At 37.3% G+C, this 15,324-nt stretch overlaps 1 protein-coding gene across 5 annotated transcripts in view; it reads left to right on the top strand.

Annotated features, from left to right (window-relative positions):
- The window catches only part of FKTN (fukutin), a 73,927-nt gene that overhangs the window by 8,247 nt on the left and 50,356 nt on the right, over positions 1–15,324 (top strand). For 2 of the 5 annotated variants that reach the window (XM_087869498.1, XM_045780380.2), the window contains exons 1-3: positions 203–1,035; positions 3,749–3,936; positions 13,141–13,200. In XM_087869498.1, coding sequence (XP_087725624.1) covers positions 3,832–3,936; positions 13,141–13,200 — 165 coding nt within the window. In that variant the 5' untranslated portion in view covers positions 203–1,035; positions 3,749–3,831. Of the gene's footprint in view, positions 1–202; positions 1,036–3,748; positions 3,937–8,940; positions 9,062–13,140; positions 13,201–15,324 lie in introns of those variants that run through there. The other 3 variants (XM_045780382.2, XM_087869497.1, XM_087869499.1) reach the window with 2 other exon arrangements.

Below are 15,324 nucleotides of genomic sequence, written 5' to 3'. Positions count from 1 at the left end.
TTTATTTATTTGACAGAGAGACAGCCAGCGAGAGAGGGAACACAAGCAGGGGGAGTGGGAGAGGAAGAAGCAGGCTCATAGTGGAGGAGCCTGATGTGGGGCTCGATCCCATAACGCTGGGATCACGCCCTGAGCCAAAGGCAGATGCTTAACGACTGTGCCACCCAGGCGCCCCTATGCTTTCTATTTATTAATTCAGGCATAGAAGAGGCTCAGTTATGGCACACTCTGAATGCCACTTTAGAAAATTACATAGGAATCAATATACAATATGTTGATGTACTATTTAATATAACTACAAGAAACTGAGCTGAAATATTGAAAATGAAGGATATTCTCCTTGTTATCTTGTGAGCTACCCTTGTCAGCATATTTGTTTTATTTTAGCAGATTTTAGCTGACAGCAAAAACTAATGTCATCATCAGTGTTATTTTATGTATGTTGCTAGTTTTTACAATTTGAGGAAACAGAACATGATCGTGATTTATTCAGTTGTTTTTGCTCTATACATTATCTGTAAATCAAATGAATTATTCATATTACTGTTTGGTATCATTTTTCTTAAGTAGTTTGTTGACTTTATATAATGTGTTTGCTTCATGTAGGCTTCAGCTCTGGAAGCTCATTTGTGTTGTTTTAAAACTCTAAACCAAGAACTTTTGATTTTTAAAATGGCAAAGTAGAGACATTCGTACCCTCTTTTATCTGAAATTAGCCTGAAACAACAAGGAGAGTGAGAGACAGAGATTACATCTTTGATGAGACCAGAAATCCTATAACCGCAAACCAAAATCTTTGAGAAATGGTTGTCAGATGTAAGCAGGAAGAGATTAAAAGAGGATGCTAGTAGGAAGAGATCTCAGAGCTTGCAGAGCAACGTGAGAAAGATCTTCTGCCTACAGTGGGATCAGGATGTATAGGAAGGCAGTAGGAGCGTCCTTGGATTGTTTGGCTGCATGAACTAGCAGGAAGGGAAGAGAAAATGAGAAAACACACAGATACACCATCTTTGCAGAACACACTTTCTTGGTGAGGTAAGAAGTCATGGCTAAACAACTTTCTCTCATTGTTCTCAGACACGTTCTCTTTGTATCTCTTTCACACACACACGTACAAAACACTGTGTCATAAAATGCTTTGTTGTACATCGGCGACTACCTTCTAGTTTAGAACCAAGCCTGCTTCTTCCTTCCACAGTCCTCTTGCAAATAAATGATCCTAATAGAGTTCACATCATTCACAGGTAAATAATAAAAAGGAAACAAGAACAGTATCTGCACAAAAATGCTGCAAGAAAAAAAGAAGAAAGAAACAGGGAAAAACAAGTGACAAAGAACCCATGGGAAAACTGTTTTGGCCTAACAAATTTAATGAAACAATCACTTCTCTAAAATAATAGACAAAGTTTATTGGCCACGGAGAAATAGTAAGACAACAGGATATGATAAATCATATTCTGGCAGAGCTCAAGAAAGAAAAGGAAGAAAAATAAAATCAGAGAAATAGATGGCCATATTGGAAGCAAAAGGGAGAATTAACATTGTTGAAAAGTCAGTAAAGGGCGTGACTACAGGCTTTTCAAAGTTGAACAAAGTGAAATGTGAATGAAAAGAGATGAAACAAATCTGCTGTGAAACAAATCAGTTGTGTTCTGGAAATAGAGAATTCAACATTAGAACAGAAAAATATTCAAACATATAACTTAAGAAACTTCCCACTAAAGAAATCTTAGTTCTAGAGATTGAAAGGGCATGTAATAAAGAAAAATTAGTATGCATGAACCCTTGAACAGTGTGGGGATTAGGGACACCGACCCCCCCCCCCCATGCAGTTGAAAATCTGTGTGTTAACTTTTGACTCCCCAGAATCTTAACTACTAATAGCCTACGGTTGACCAGAAGCCTTATTAATAACATAGACAGTTGATTAACATATTTTGTATGTTATATATATTATATACTGTATTTTTACAATAAAGTAAGCTAGAGAAAAGAATGTTATTAAGAAAATCATAGGGAAGAGAAAATACATTTACAGTACTGTACTGTAAAAAATCCATGTATAAGTGGATCCATGTAATTCAAACCCATGTTGTTCAAGGGTCAGCTATACAGTCATCAACGTTGTTATGTAACCTAGTTTTTTTAAAAATTGGATTTCATAGGTAAGAAGTGCATTCTCTGTTCACCCCATTAAAATTTACCTGTAGGGGTGTCCTGGGGGAAGGATCAGATATTGTCAAGGAGATATTTAGCATTATAGAACAGTGGTACAAAGCCTACAAGTCATCAGGGGAAAGAAAGTATGATCTCAGCCCAACTATCAGTTGACAAGTGTATTTGAACAATGTAAGAACTCAAGGTAGGGGCTCCTGGGTGGCTCAGGGCGTGATCCCGGCGTTCTGGGATCAAGCCCCACATCAGGCTCCTCCGCTGGGAGCCTGCTTCTTCCTCTCCCATGCCCCCTGCTTGTGTTCCCTCTCTCGCTGGCTGTCTCTCTGTCTGTCAAATAAATAAAATCTTAAAAAAAAAAAAGAACTCAAGGTAAATAATATCTATAAGTTTTTTGATAAACTATAGGAAGATGAATATCAGCTATCCAGTAGATGAATGGAGCTGATTCAGCAGAAGGATTGGTAGGGAAGATAGGATGAACAAGAACAAATTAACTGTGAGGTTTGGGGTTTTTTTGTTTTTTTTTAAAGATTTTAATTTATTTATTTGACAGAGAGAGAGACAGCCAGAAAGAGAGGGAACACAAGCAGGGGAAGTGGGAGAGGAAGAAGCAGGCTCCCAGCGGAGAAGCCTGATGCGGGGCTTGATCCCAGAAAGTCGGGATCACGCCCTGAGCCGAAGGCAGACGCTTTACCGCTGTGCCACCCAGGTGCCCCTAACTGTGAGATTTGTGGTAACAATATGATAGAACTGTAATGAGGTAGAAATAACTAATAAAGTCAAGATTGAAGGAGGAGAAAAAGCAGGAGGGTAAGTATAAATTTGCTGATTTCCTCTTATTTTTCAGCTGGAGAACAAAGGACAAAAAGTTTAGACATCAAGTAATGAGGTGTTAGTATATTTAAAGGAATAAAGGTGAACACTTGAAGAATTAAGTGCAATATGTTTAACCAAAATCAAATAGTACAGAGGAGGTACAAAGAAGTAGAACTGTTTTGAGTTTCTTATCCTAAATAATCAGATGCAACCAAAGATGAAAGAACAAAACTTTTTATCTTTATACTTTATTTACATTTGCAAAAAACTGAAAACATATATGGGATATTTATAAAAACTGACCATATCCTAGGTCACAAAAAACAACAAAAAGCTATCATACAGATGATATTTCTTGACCAAAAATTTTCTGTTTCTTCTATGAGAGTGGTTCTTAATATGGTCAGCAGCATCAGCATGGCCTGGCAACATGTCAGAAATGCAAATTCAGAAGCCCCATACCAGATCTACTGAATCAGAAACTGTAGGAGAAGCCCCCAAATCTCTTGGTCTGGTTTTACAAATATCCTGTTTGTTTGTTATTTGCAGTTGTTATTTGTAGAATGCCATGATAAGTATTTTTGTTCTTTCATGTTTTGTCTCATATCTGATTATTTATTTAGGAGAGGAAATTAGCAAATCAAAGAATGTTCAGTAGAACTTTAGGTAACTTTTTCTTTGTTGTGGTGCTGGTTATTAGAGGTGAAAAATTAAAAGTACGTTTTTGTTTCTTTAGAAATATCTTTTTTGTTTACAGAAAACAAGATTATCTTCTTATCTAAAGAAGATGAAACCAACCGGGTTACTCTCAAAAGACAACCAAGTGAGCACTGCAGACTAATGAGTAGAATCAATAAGAACGTGATTTTGGCGCTTTTAACTTTGACAAGTTCTGCATTTCTGCTGTTTCAGTTGTACTACTACAAGCACTATTTATCAGCAAAGGTAATTTTTTTCTCTTTTCTCATCATTAGGCTTCATTTTAACTGTGTATTTTTCTAACATTCTTCCCTATTTCAGTACATAAAATTAATCTCAGTTTTTCACATTCTTGCAGAAATAGTTCTTACTGAGATTCTCATCTTTGTGAAGTATGGCAAGCAATTCAACATTGTAGTTAAATGTTGTTATAGCACAGTAATCAAAGGTGCCAAGTTTCAGTAATGTTTAATCTATTGAAATTTTTTCTGATACAGTTATATAAAATTATTACTCTTACAAACATATTATCCCTCACTGGAAAGAACTGAGTAATAAATAATTTTGATAAAATACCAAAATTCATTTATTTCACTATGATATACTTCTCCCTCCCACTCTAGGGGACGATACTTCTCTGCCCTAGTTGACCCTGACCATGAGACTTACTTTGGCTGGTGGAATGTTATAGACATATGCAGAAATTTCAAAGGGCCTGTTATGATATGACTTGCCCTTTGTGCAACCCTGACCTATCAGGAGAAGAATGTGCCCTGGGTAGATTCTGCCCCTCCAGTCTGGGCCCTGGATGGGATGTATGAAGCAGACCAAAGCATAGCTGCCTGGCTGACCTGTGGATCTGACAGAGAAAATAAATGCATATTAGCCTTTAAGACTGGGGCAAGTTTATTATGCAGCATTGTTATGTGGGGTTGCTAGATCTCATTATACAGATGAGAAAACCAAAACTCTAACAGAGATGTTAGATAACTTGCCCATGCAAATCACCCCATTTCTAACATGCAGGGCTGACAGTCTGTACTTCGCCCCATTCTTTCCAGGCTAAATTATTTTTTAAAATAATTGACAAGTACCGAGGCTGCCAGCTACCTTGGCTGTTTATCCGGTGAGTGTCTGACAGTAATGGCATCTGTATTAGTTAGAGATGCTTTTGGCTGACCAATGGTAGCTTAAACAAATAGAGGCTTATTTGTTTCTTCTGCCTTTGAGTCCAGAGCTTCTAAAATTCTCTTGACATTTTCCTTGTCTAGACAAGGCTGGAAGAAGAAATAGTGCATTCTAGAAGCCTTCTACTTTTGTGACATTAGCCAGCAGATTTTCAGGTATAAGATAATCTGGGAAAGCAAGGTTTTACTACTAGCGTTGTTGTTGTTATTTAGCTTTTCCAGACTCTGTAATAGAGATTGTAGAGGAGAAGAAGTGTGAGAGTGGGTGTCAGGTCAACTTACACACTGTCTGTCACAGCAGCTAACATCTTTTGCTGTGCTTATAGGCTTGGCACTGTGCTAAGCATTTCACATACATTTAATTCTCATAACAACAAATTGAGTGTATCTTATACTTTCTATTTTCCCAGAGAAAAAACTGGGGTTTGTTGAGATTTATTAATTTGTTCAATGTCACATAATTATCATTTTTTTTTTTTGAGAGAGAGAGAGAGAGAGCATGAGCAGGAGGAGGGGCAGAGGGAGAGGGAGAGAGAATCCTCAAGCAGACCCTGCTGAGCACAGAGCCTGATGTGGGACTCGATCCCAGGACCCTGAGATCATGACCTGAGCCAAAACCAAGAGCTAGACGGCCAACTGACTGAGTCATCCTGGCACCCCATGAGCTATTATTTTTATTATTATCTTCAATTTTATAATCAAAAGTAGTATTTGTTATATAGTGTCCATGGCATGCAAACTGCCTTAGTAATAAGTGCCATATTCATTAAGCAAAACTGAACAAAATAAGGAATAAAATTAAATAAAGTTTACTAAACCTGTATTGTACTCGAGTTCTTGTTTTTTTATGTTCACTATTAATAATAGGTAGAAATGATAACATCTAAGTTCTGAAATACCAAAGGTTACTTTTATTTTATTAAAAAAAATGGAAATGATATTAAGCTATTCCTAGTCAAGTAACTTTACATTCTATAAAATGGGATTTTAAACTTTATTAATTCAAAAACTTTTATTTAAAAGTCACTTTTTGCCGGGCATTATGACAGGGTGATAGAAGAAATGAGAAATGGTTTCTTTCTTACATTTATTTATAATTTGTTGGGGATGGGTGCTACGGGAAGTATAGATGCTTCTTGTATGTCATTAGTGTGAAGATAAAGTACCATCTGTAAGGAATATAAGTAGTTTATGCCAACAGGAAAAAAATGCTTTGTTTAAAAATAGTAGATGTAGTTAGAGTAATAGATGCTTAAGCTCCCAACATTTTTTTAAAAAGATTTTTTATTTATCTATTTGAAAGAGAGAGAATGAGCAGGGAGTGGGGGAGGAGCAGAGGGAGAGGGAGAAGCAGGCTCCCCACTGAGCAGGGAGCCGATGTGGGTTCGATCCCAGGACCCTGAGATCATGACCTGAGCCGAAGGCAGATGCTTAACCAGCCGAGCCACCCAGGCACCCCTGAAGCTCCCAATTTTTAAAAATATTTTCAGTTTTGTTGAAAATATTTAAACTTTGGCTTTTTACTAAACTTCAAGATCTCACTGAAACTTCAGGGAAGAACAGATGGATCTCGAGTATTCTAGTATAGTTTCTTGTGACATAGGAAGAGAACTCAGAATTTTGTAAACTTTGTTTACTGATTGTATCTGAATTGCATTTCTCATTTGTTCAATATTCTCATTTGTGGGATATTTTAGATAAAGGAAATTCACACAAATAAAATGATTTCTAGTTCAACTAAATTAGTTTGATTTGTTAGCGGAAGACTACAGAATGGTAGCCGCAATCAGCACTAACTTATAGGTTAGCAGCATCAGCATAAAAACCATGATGTTAGGTCATGTTTGAACTTTAAGGCAATTTAGAAGGACAGTTGAGATTATGTGTTAAAGCTAGGACAAGAATGAAAAGTTGGTTTTATCTGTGATCACAGCCCACTTGTAGTAGTAAATGCCTGCAGCAGTAAGTGTTGAGAAGGACTGCAAAGCTTTTCAGGCTCCTCAGGAGAGAGTACTCTTTTATCATCGGTTAGGGAAGACAGGGTATTGCTGTCTTAGAGTTAAGGAGGCCTACTTTTGACCATTTCTAGGGCCTCACCACAGAATTCCTTTTGGCCCTAGCTGGTTAGACAAGTTTAGCCTTTCTATGATTTCCTAAATGAGGTCTGAATAATCTAGTTAGTTGATAGCATTGAAGAGAAGGAATTAGTGTATTATATCTATTGGGTTGGCTACAACTCCATAGATGAATGGAGTTGACTCTTCAGATTCCAGAGAACAACCCTCTAGATCTTTTAAATACAAACTCTTGTGTGATGGCCTTATGAGCATTTTCTTTGAGCTCCAACTTTCAGGTAATTGGCTCACAGCTTGCATCACAAAGGAAGGGGTGTCTGTAGGACCCCCTGTGTGACTGTGTGATTATAATTCTGTGGGCTCATTCAATCTGTATTTATTGATTGCTTGTCATATATGTGTGTATATATATACACACACACACACACACACGTGGCCACTTTATGTATAAGTTATATATAAGGCCACTTTACAGGAATACAGAGATAAATAGAACACAGATCCTACTCTCAGGGAACTCATAATTTGATATAAGAGACTAACAGCATTAATTCTTGAGTTTGGGACCTAGATAGACCTGAGTTCAAATCCTCATTTGGTTGTTTGGCTTACTGCAAGTCATCTCACTTTTTTGAGCCTCAATTTCTTTAAATGGGGCTAATAGCAACTTTGCTGGTTGAGATAATGTATGAAGTGCATCTAACTTAGTGTCTGATATATCGTAGATGCTCAGTAGATGGTAGCTGTTAATAGTTTACACATTCTAGTCCTTTTAAGGTTTACATTGCTATTTGATAAATAAAATTATATTTAATTATTACAGACTTCTCATGAGCCTACATTTATCATTTTTTCATAAATGAGTTATCTGGGGCCCAGATATGTTAAGCTTCTTGCTGAAGATTGCCAAGTTCAGGTCCTAAAAGTTATGTCTTCTCTCATAGAGTCTCATATGAATATGTTCAAACAAAATACTATAGCATTGTTAAGATATGAAATGAGATGGCTTTAAGGTATTATGAATAACAGTAGAAAATGATAAAATATTGCTAACTCAGTGGAGGGAAGACAAAGCCAACCGGACTATGTTTGTATAAAGTATTGGGTAAACCAAACCCTAACGATGTTCTTGACTTAGAACCGTAAGCGACACCAGTGCCTGAAGTATTCAGCTATTCTTATTACCTAGAAAGCCACTTACAGGGTTCTGCGCTAGGATGTCTTTCTTTGCATTATGTGTAGTAACCTCTGTGTGTTTGGTTAGAAGGCCAGGAGGGAGTGGAAAGGGGAGTTTGGATTTAAAGTTTGGCAATAGTCATTCACAGTGAACAATTTCATATGCCATTATTAGAAATGGAAATTAATCTGGTAGCCATTTAGATCATGTGCAACAAAGGTTTTTGAAATATTTTGAGTTGGTCAGTTGCTTGCTAAAATCATGCAAGAAACATGATTGTAAAAAAATCTTCTTTGACTATTGGCTAATTCTCTTATGCTCTAAAGGGTAATATATGGGTCATTGCTGGAGGAAGAGTATTCTATCTGATAATCTGATCTAGTATGATAAACTGATAAATGCTGTTGTCCCTCTCTTCCTATCCTTCCCTCTACCCCCATCCCCATCTCCACCATTGTTCAAGAGAAATGTGAAAGAATTTCTTCCATTAGAATTGAGGGATATTTAATAAATACTTCCATGTATTCCCAGACTTCAGACTTCATAGGTTTTCTGGCCAAACATTTTGGCTTATTAATAAACAAAGCTTTCCCACTGTCTCAGATCACATTTATGGCTCCTATCCACTAAGAACTTCCGGGACTTAGGAGTAATAAAAGAACAGTACATCTACTGGAAGGAAAGGCACTGAGATATAGAAGGGGAAGGCTGCCTGGAGGGTTGGTGAATTTACCATGGTTAGTGTTTCTGATTCTTAGGATTGCAAATTTATTTTCTTTTTATTTAAATATTTTATTTATTTATTTGACAGACAGAGAGAGCACAAGCAGGAGGAGCAGGCAGAGGGAGAGGGAGAAGCAGGCCCCCTGCTGAGCAAGTAGCCCAACACAGGACTCCATCCCAAGACCCCAGGATCATGACCTGAGCTGAAGGTAGACGCTTAACTGACTGAGCTATCCAGGGGTCCCAGGATTGCAAATTTATAAATGATTGAAAAAGATGAATTATTAAAGACTTAAAAAATGTTTTTTAAGTCTTACTGTTTGATTCTCTATTAAGAATTCTGGTTTTTGGTTTCTGTAAGAAACTGATTATTGGATACCGTCTTTCAAAAAAATGAAAGGATTTTTCCTTAAATCTTCACCCCGTATATCCCAAATACTTTCTCTTTAATGGCATATCTTAATTTGACTTATTTATCAGTGGGGCTCAGTAGCCACCAGACTTTTTCTACCCTCCTTTTTGGTATCTGATTCCATCTTTCCATTTATTCATTCACTTCACTTAATTTTTACTCTAAATATCCTATAGGAATATCTTTAGGCTTAAAATTAAAAAAAAAAAACCTCCTGATTTTATATAGCATTTCTTTTAGAACGTTCAGCCATTTATTTCTCAAGTGTTCATTGAGCGCTTATTGTGTGCCAAGCACAGTACTAGGCTATGAGACAAAATGTGAGTCAGGTGTAATGCTTGCTGTCTAGGAAGTCACAAATTGGGGAAATTTGGAATTGAAGAGGAGAGGAGTTAAGAACCCTTAGGGGCGCCTGGGTCGCTCAGTCGGTTAGGTGTCTCTCCAACTCTTGATTTCAGCTCGGGTCATGATCTCAGGGTCCTGGGATCAAGCCCTGTCCAGCTCTGCACTCAGCACAGAGTCTGCTTGAGAGTCTCTCTCTTCCTCTCCCTCTGCCTCTTTCCCTGCTCACTTGCTCTTTCTCTCTAAAATATATAAATCTTAAAAAAAGAGAGAGAGAAATCTACAAAGAGACATACAAGCAAATGATAACATGTTTAAAGCGCAGTTCATAAACCCTGTTCTGACCACTTTACTAGTTATCGTTTAAGAACTCTTCTGTTCTTTAGCTTTTGTAATCCTCTTCTGTACTGCTGTCACAGTTATTTTTCTTAAGATCCGATCCACTTATTCTCTGCATAGCATACCTATGGAATACGATCCAAATTTCTTACCATGGTATGGTGGATAGTCTCTCTGCTTCTCGAGATCTTGTCTTCTGCATACTCTGAGCCTCAGGAGGCTGACCTCTATGGACTGCATTAGCTGAGTTCCCTTGACTTTTCTAGTTGCGGTCAGCCAATGGGAAACATCACCCTGAGGTTGGAGACCAGGAGAAACGAGAGGTCAGGTTATTTATTCTCTTGGTTCTCTATTTCTAGGATCGTTGCTTGATAGGGACTGCATTCCTCCGAAATGGCTACAGTGTAGCCACTGGGTGCCAGTAACTATTCCTCACTGGAGATATATTAACCATTAAAATAAATGAAATTTAAACTGCAGGGCCCTTCACTTCCAAAGGCCCTTGAAGGGACCTTAGGAATATGTTACAAAGCTATATATTTTGGTAAAGTTTGCAGAAGATATTTTTGCATTCTTTTTCTTAAAAAGGACCACCAAAATTGTATAATTTTCAGGCCCCCCTATAAAACTGGATCCTCCTATGTCCTTATCCTTGACCCTTCAAGCTTAGGTAAGTGCAAAGTTTATAGGGAATGAAAAACTGCTGAATAACCTACTTAGGAAGGTTATGATTGAATATTTAATGGTTGAAATAATATTTTGAGTTGGTTTTATGAGTATAAGTTCTCCAGGTAAAGAAGGATGGGAAGGTGATTACAAATAGAGGAAACAGCCTATTTGAAGAGGATGAGCAATGTGGATACCTAGACAAGGAGCACACTACCTAGAGACCAAAGGAAGTACAAAAGTCCTGAGGCAGGAACATGCCTGGCAGTTTTAAGAACAGCAAAGAGCTGAATATGGCTATAGAGGACTTTTGCTTTTATTCTAAATGAAATTAGGAACCATAGGAAAGTTTTGAGCTGATATGTGACATGATCTGACTTAAAAAAAGTAGAGTGGATGCTTTGTTGAGAATAGACTGTTGGGTCAAGAGCTAACACAGAACAGTTAGAAGGCTGTTCTGGTAATTTACACGAGGTGATGATGGCTTGGACAAGGGAGCTGATAATAGAATTCATGAGAAGTGGAAACTAGAGCTATAAGAATTTGTTGATGGGCTAGATGTTGGGTATAAAAGACAGAAAGGAGTCAGGGATAACTTTAGTATTTTGGGCCTAGATAATTGGAAAAGGGAAGTTGCTGTTAACTGAGATGGGAAAGACTAGGAGAAGCAAGCTTGAGGGATGGTTAGAGATCTGGAGTTTTTCTCATACATGTTAAATTTGAGATGCTTATTTGACATCCAGTTGAAGAAGGTCAACAGATAGTTGAATATCTAAGTTTGGAATTCAAAGGACTGGTTTGGTTGGAAATATCAATTGAGAGGTGTAAGCGTATAGATTGTATTTAAAGCCATTAGAGTAAATGAGTTACCAAGAAAGTGAATATAGAGTAAGAAGAGGGAGAAAAGTCTCATGGTCTGAGTTTTGGGACCCTCCAATATCAGAGATGGAAGAACTAGCAAATGAGAACAAGAAGGAGCAGCCAGAGAGAAATAGCAGGAAAACCATTAGTATGGGATTCTGAGAGCCAAGCAACTGAAGTGTTTAAGTGAGACAGAAGTGATCAACAGTTCTTGATAGATCAAATAAGACAAGGAGTAATAATTGACCATTGGATTTAGCAACGTGGAGGTCATTGGTGATCTTGATGAATACTTGGAAGTGTGAAATTAATCTTGTAAGCTCATGAGAAGAGAGGAATCCGAGGCAATGAGAACAGACAACCCATTAAGGGTTTTGCTTAAAGGAGGACGGAATTGTTAGTTGGGAAAAGAGGAATTGTTTGTTTGTTTTAAGATAGGTGAAATAATATATTTATATATTGATGGTAATGATCCAGGAGAGAGAACAAACAGCTCAGAAATTCAGTCTCATCTACTCATGGAGGGCTAGGGTGAGCAACAAGGGCTATGTTACAGAGTTTATAGTCTCTTTTCAAGGATGAAGATTACAAAGCTGTCTCTTTGTGATTTGTTCTCAAATATCCCTTGGTATGAAAATGTTATTGTCTAAGTTGCAGAGCTTATGAGGAGAGACAGTTCTGACTTTACCTTAATTACTCAGTATACCTCTTTCTCTTTTTCGCTCTCCTTCCCTGCATTTAACAAACCATCAGGGTGCCTGGGTGGCTGAGTCAGTTAAGCATCTGCCTTTGGCTCAGGTTATGATCTGGGATTGAGTCCTGCATCAGGTTCCCTGCTCAGCGGGGAGTCTGCTTCTCCCTCTCCCTCTGCCCCTCCCCCCCTGCTTGTGCTCTCTCTTGTTCACTCTCTCAAATAAATGAATAAAATCTTAAAAAAAAAGCCCATCATTAAACATTTACTCATTACCAAGCACTACACTAGGCACTGTCAATACAGAGAAGGATTGGACTTGGTCCCTTGCAGTTTACTGGGGATATGAGTCTCCTTTTTAGGAACGTGGGGCATATTTCATTTTTAGGGTAAGGCTATTCTTACTATTCTTCAGCATCCTCCCATCTATATCTTATAGGTAAAGAACATATTCAAGGCATAAGAAACTTCTCTGAATCTTCTTTGAGCATGAAACATTTTTCCTATTGTCTGTAGACCATCAGACATTCTTTTTCCTGTTACTTTCGAAGTATTTCGGGGCTTATCAGTTGAAGACTGATAATGCTTTCTTCCTTCTGATTCTCTAGACCTGGATATTTTTTTAAATTTTTATTTTTATTTTTTAGTGGAGTATAGTTGATACACCATGTTATGTTAGTTTCAACACAGTGATTCAACAGTTATGCTATGCTCACTACAAGTATAGCTACCATATGCTATGTAACACTATTACAGTACCATTGACTGTATTCCCCAGGCTGTACCTTTGGTCCCCATGGCTTATTCATTCCATAACTAGAAGCCTGTATCTCCCACTCCCCTTCACTCACTTTGCCCATCCCCTCACCTCTTCCCTTCTAGCCGACACTCTAGTGATTGTTCTCTGTATGCCAAGCAAAATAAGTCAGAGAAAGATAGCTTTGAATTTACTAAAATGTTTTTTGTTGTCCTCTTAGAATGGAGCTGGTTTATCAAAATCTAAAGGAAGCCGAATTGGATTTGATAGCACACAGTGGGTATGTATGATAAACATGAATGAAATTCCTCATTTACAATGTTCCTTTGGTTCATTTATTCATGTACTCAATAAGTATTTGTTGAATGATGATGCTGATAATAGCTGTCTTGGTGGGCAGTGGGAGTACGTGGTGGAGGGGAAGGGGCAGGCTCTGTGTCAAGTGTGTTACATGCAGTATCTCATTTAGTCCTTATGGCAACTTTATGAAGTCAGTACATATTGTTATCCTCAGTTCACTTAAAGGGTTTAAGGTTAGTTGGCTAATAAGTGGCTGAGTCTAGATTCTAAGTGTTTACCTTCAAAATTCTCACTCACTGAACTATGGTGCATCCCCCAATGAAAAAATATATGAATCAGGATTGAACTATGAGTAAGGGAAAATAATGATTAGGAATAAAAATCTATTCAACAGGTTTCCTTTTTAAGATAAGGAAAACTAGTAGTACATACGATATATCCCTGTTTTGATTTATAAATTCAGAGCCTATACATTTATAAAAATATGTTTTCTTACCTTTTTTTCTAGGCAAATTTAGAATGAAAAGTGATGCTAGGTTACTAGTTACTAATAAAAAATTACATTTATCCTATCAGTATACATTTTGGTTATGACCAGTTATTTCTTGTGGATGACTTCAGTCTTTGGCATCTCTCTAACCAGAGACATGAAGCTTCTAAGATAGGAAGTGGGTTTTCAAAATCATGAAGCAGCAGTGAAGTAGTAATAATTTTAGGTCATTGCTGGCATCAGTTGGTTTTGAATTACTATTTAAAAAGTAAAGTCTGGGATATCCTTTACCAGGCTCCTCATCTATGAAGTATCAAGATGAACTTTTAATTTATTAAAAATAGCAGATGTTTTGCTCTGTGAACTTAGGGAAGTCTGAGGGGAGCAAGAAGCCCCATCATTTTCATTCAAGGAAGGATCCAGAGGTGGGAGAAAAGAATGGATTTTTTTTTAGAGATTTTATTTATTTATTTGACAGAGATAGAGACAGCCAGCGAGAGAGGGAACACAAGCAGGGGGAGTGGGATAGGAAGAAGCAGGCTCATAGCGGAGGAGCCTGATGTGGGGCTCGATCCCATAACGCCAGGATCACACCCTGAGCCGAAGGCAGATGCTTAATGACTGCGCCACCCAGGTGCCCCAAGAATGGATTTTTTTTAAAAAGGGTTTACTTCCAAGATAAATGAGCAAATATTAAGGAACAGCTTGCTACATTCAGTGAGTTCTCTTTGTTAATTACATTGCATGGTATAAGAATCAGTCTTTATAACTGCAGAATTATAAGGAAGGGAAGTACTAAAATACTTTTGTAATAGTATTTTAAAAGGAAGGAAAAGTGAAATCTGATCAGTAAGTGGGATATGAGCCCTGATAAAATTCTAGAATGAGTTATTAAACAGATGACTTGAGAGCACTTAGGAAAGGGAATGATTATTAGGAACTAGCCTTTCTCTAAGAACAAGTCCCTCCAAGCCCTTTTAGATGAATAGGCTTACAGTCTTAGTGTACCCTGTTTTCAACAAGACGTTTTTCTTTCTTGCAAACAAAATGGATTACTGAAGGTCAGATGGTAATAGTCATGTCTATTTAGAATTAATTGGATTTAGAGTCAATTAGACATCTGTTTCCAAGGAGCATTGATGATTGCATTGATAACAACCTGGAAGGCGTATTTAGAAGGTGAGTTAGAGAATCTCTCCTCTACCCTGCCCTAATCTATATTTATATCAATAATTGTAATGAAGCCATAAATATGTTCATCATGTTTGTATTTAACACTAAGCTGAAAGAGATTTCATTCAACAAACATTTATTAAGCACCTTATATGTGCTGGTGTCTGTCACTTCATCATCTTTCTTCCAGAATCATTTCTTTTATTCTCCTGGTATAAAGCACAGAAAGCAACAACCATAAAAGAAAAAAAAATGATAAATTAGAATATCAAAATTTAAGACTTCTACTCCTCAAAAGACACCATTAAGAAAATGAATAGATATGCCACAGAGGAGGAAATATTTACAAAACATGTATCTGACAAAAGATAGGGTATCAAGAGTATATAAAGAACTCCTACAACCCAAAAACAGATTTTTTGTTCATACTCTATCAAGTTG

Source organism: Ursus americanus, chromosome 18, assembly GCF_024610735.1.
Source record: "Ursus americanus isolate L20-20 chromosome 18, mUrsAme1.1.p, whole genome shotgun sequence".
Lineage (NCBI taxonomy): Eukaryota > Metazoa > Chordata > Mammalia > Carnivora > Ursidae > Ursus > Ursus americanus.
This window is presented reverse-complemented; position numbering and strand designations above follow the sequence as displayed.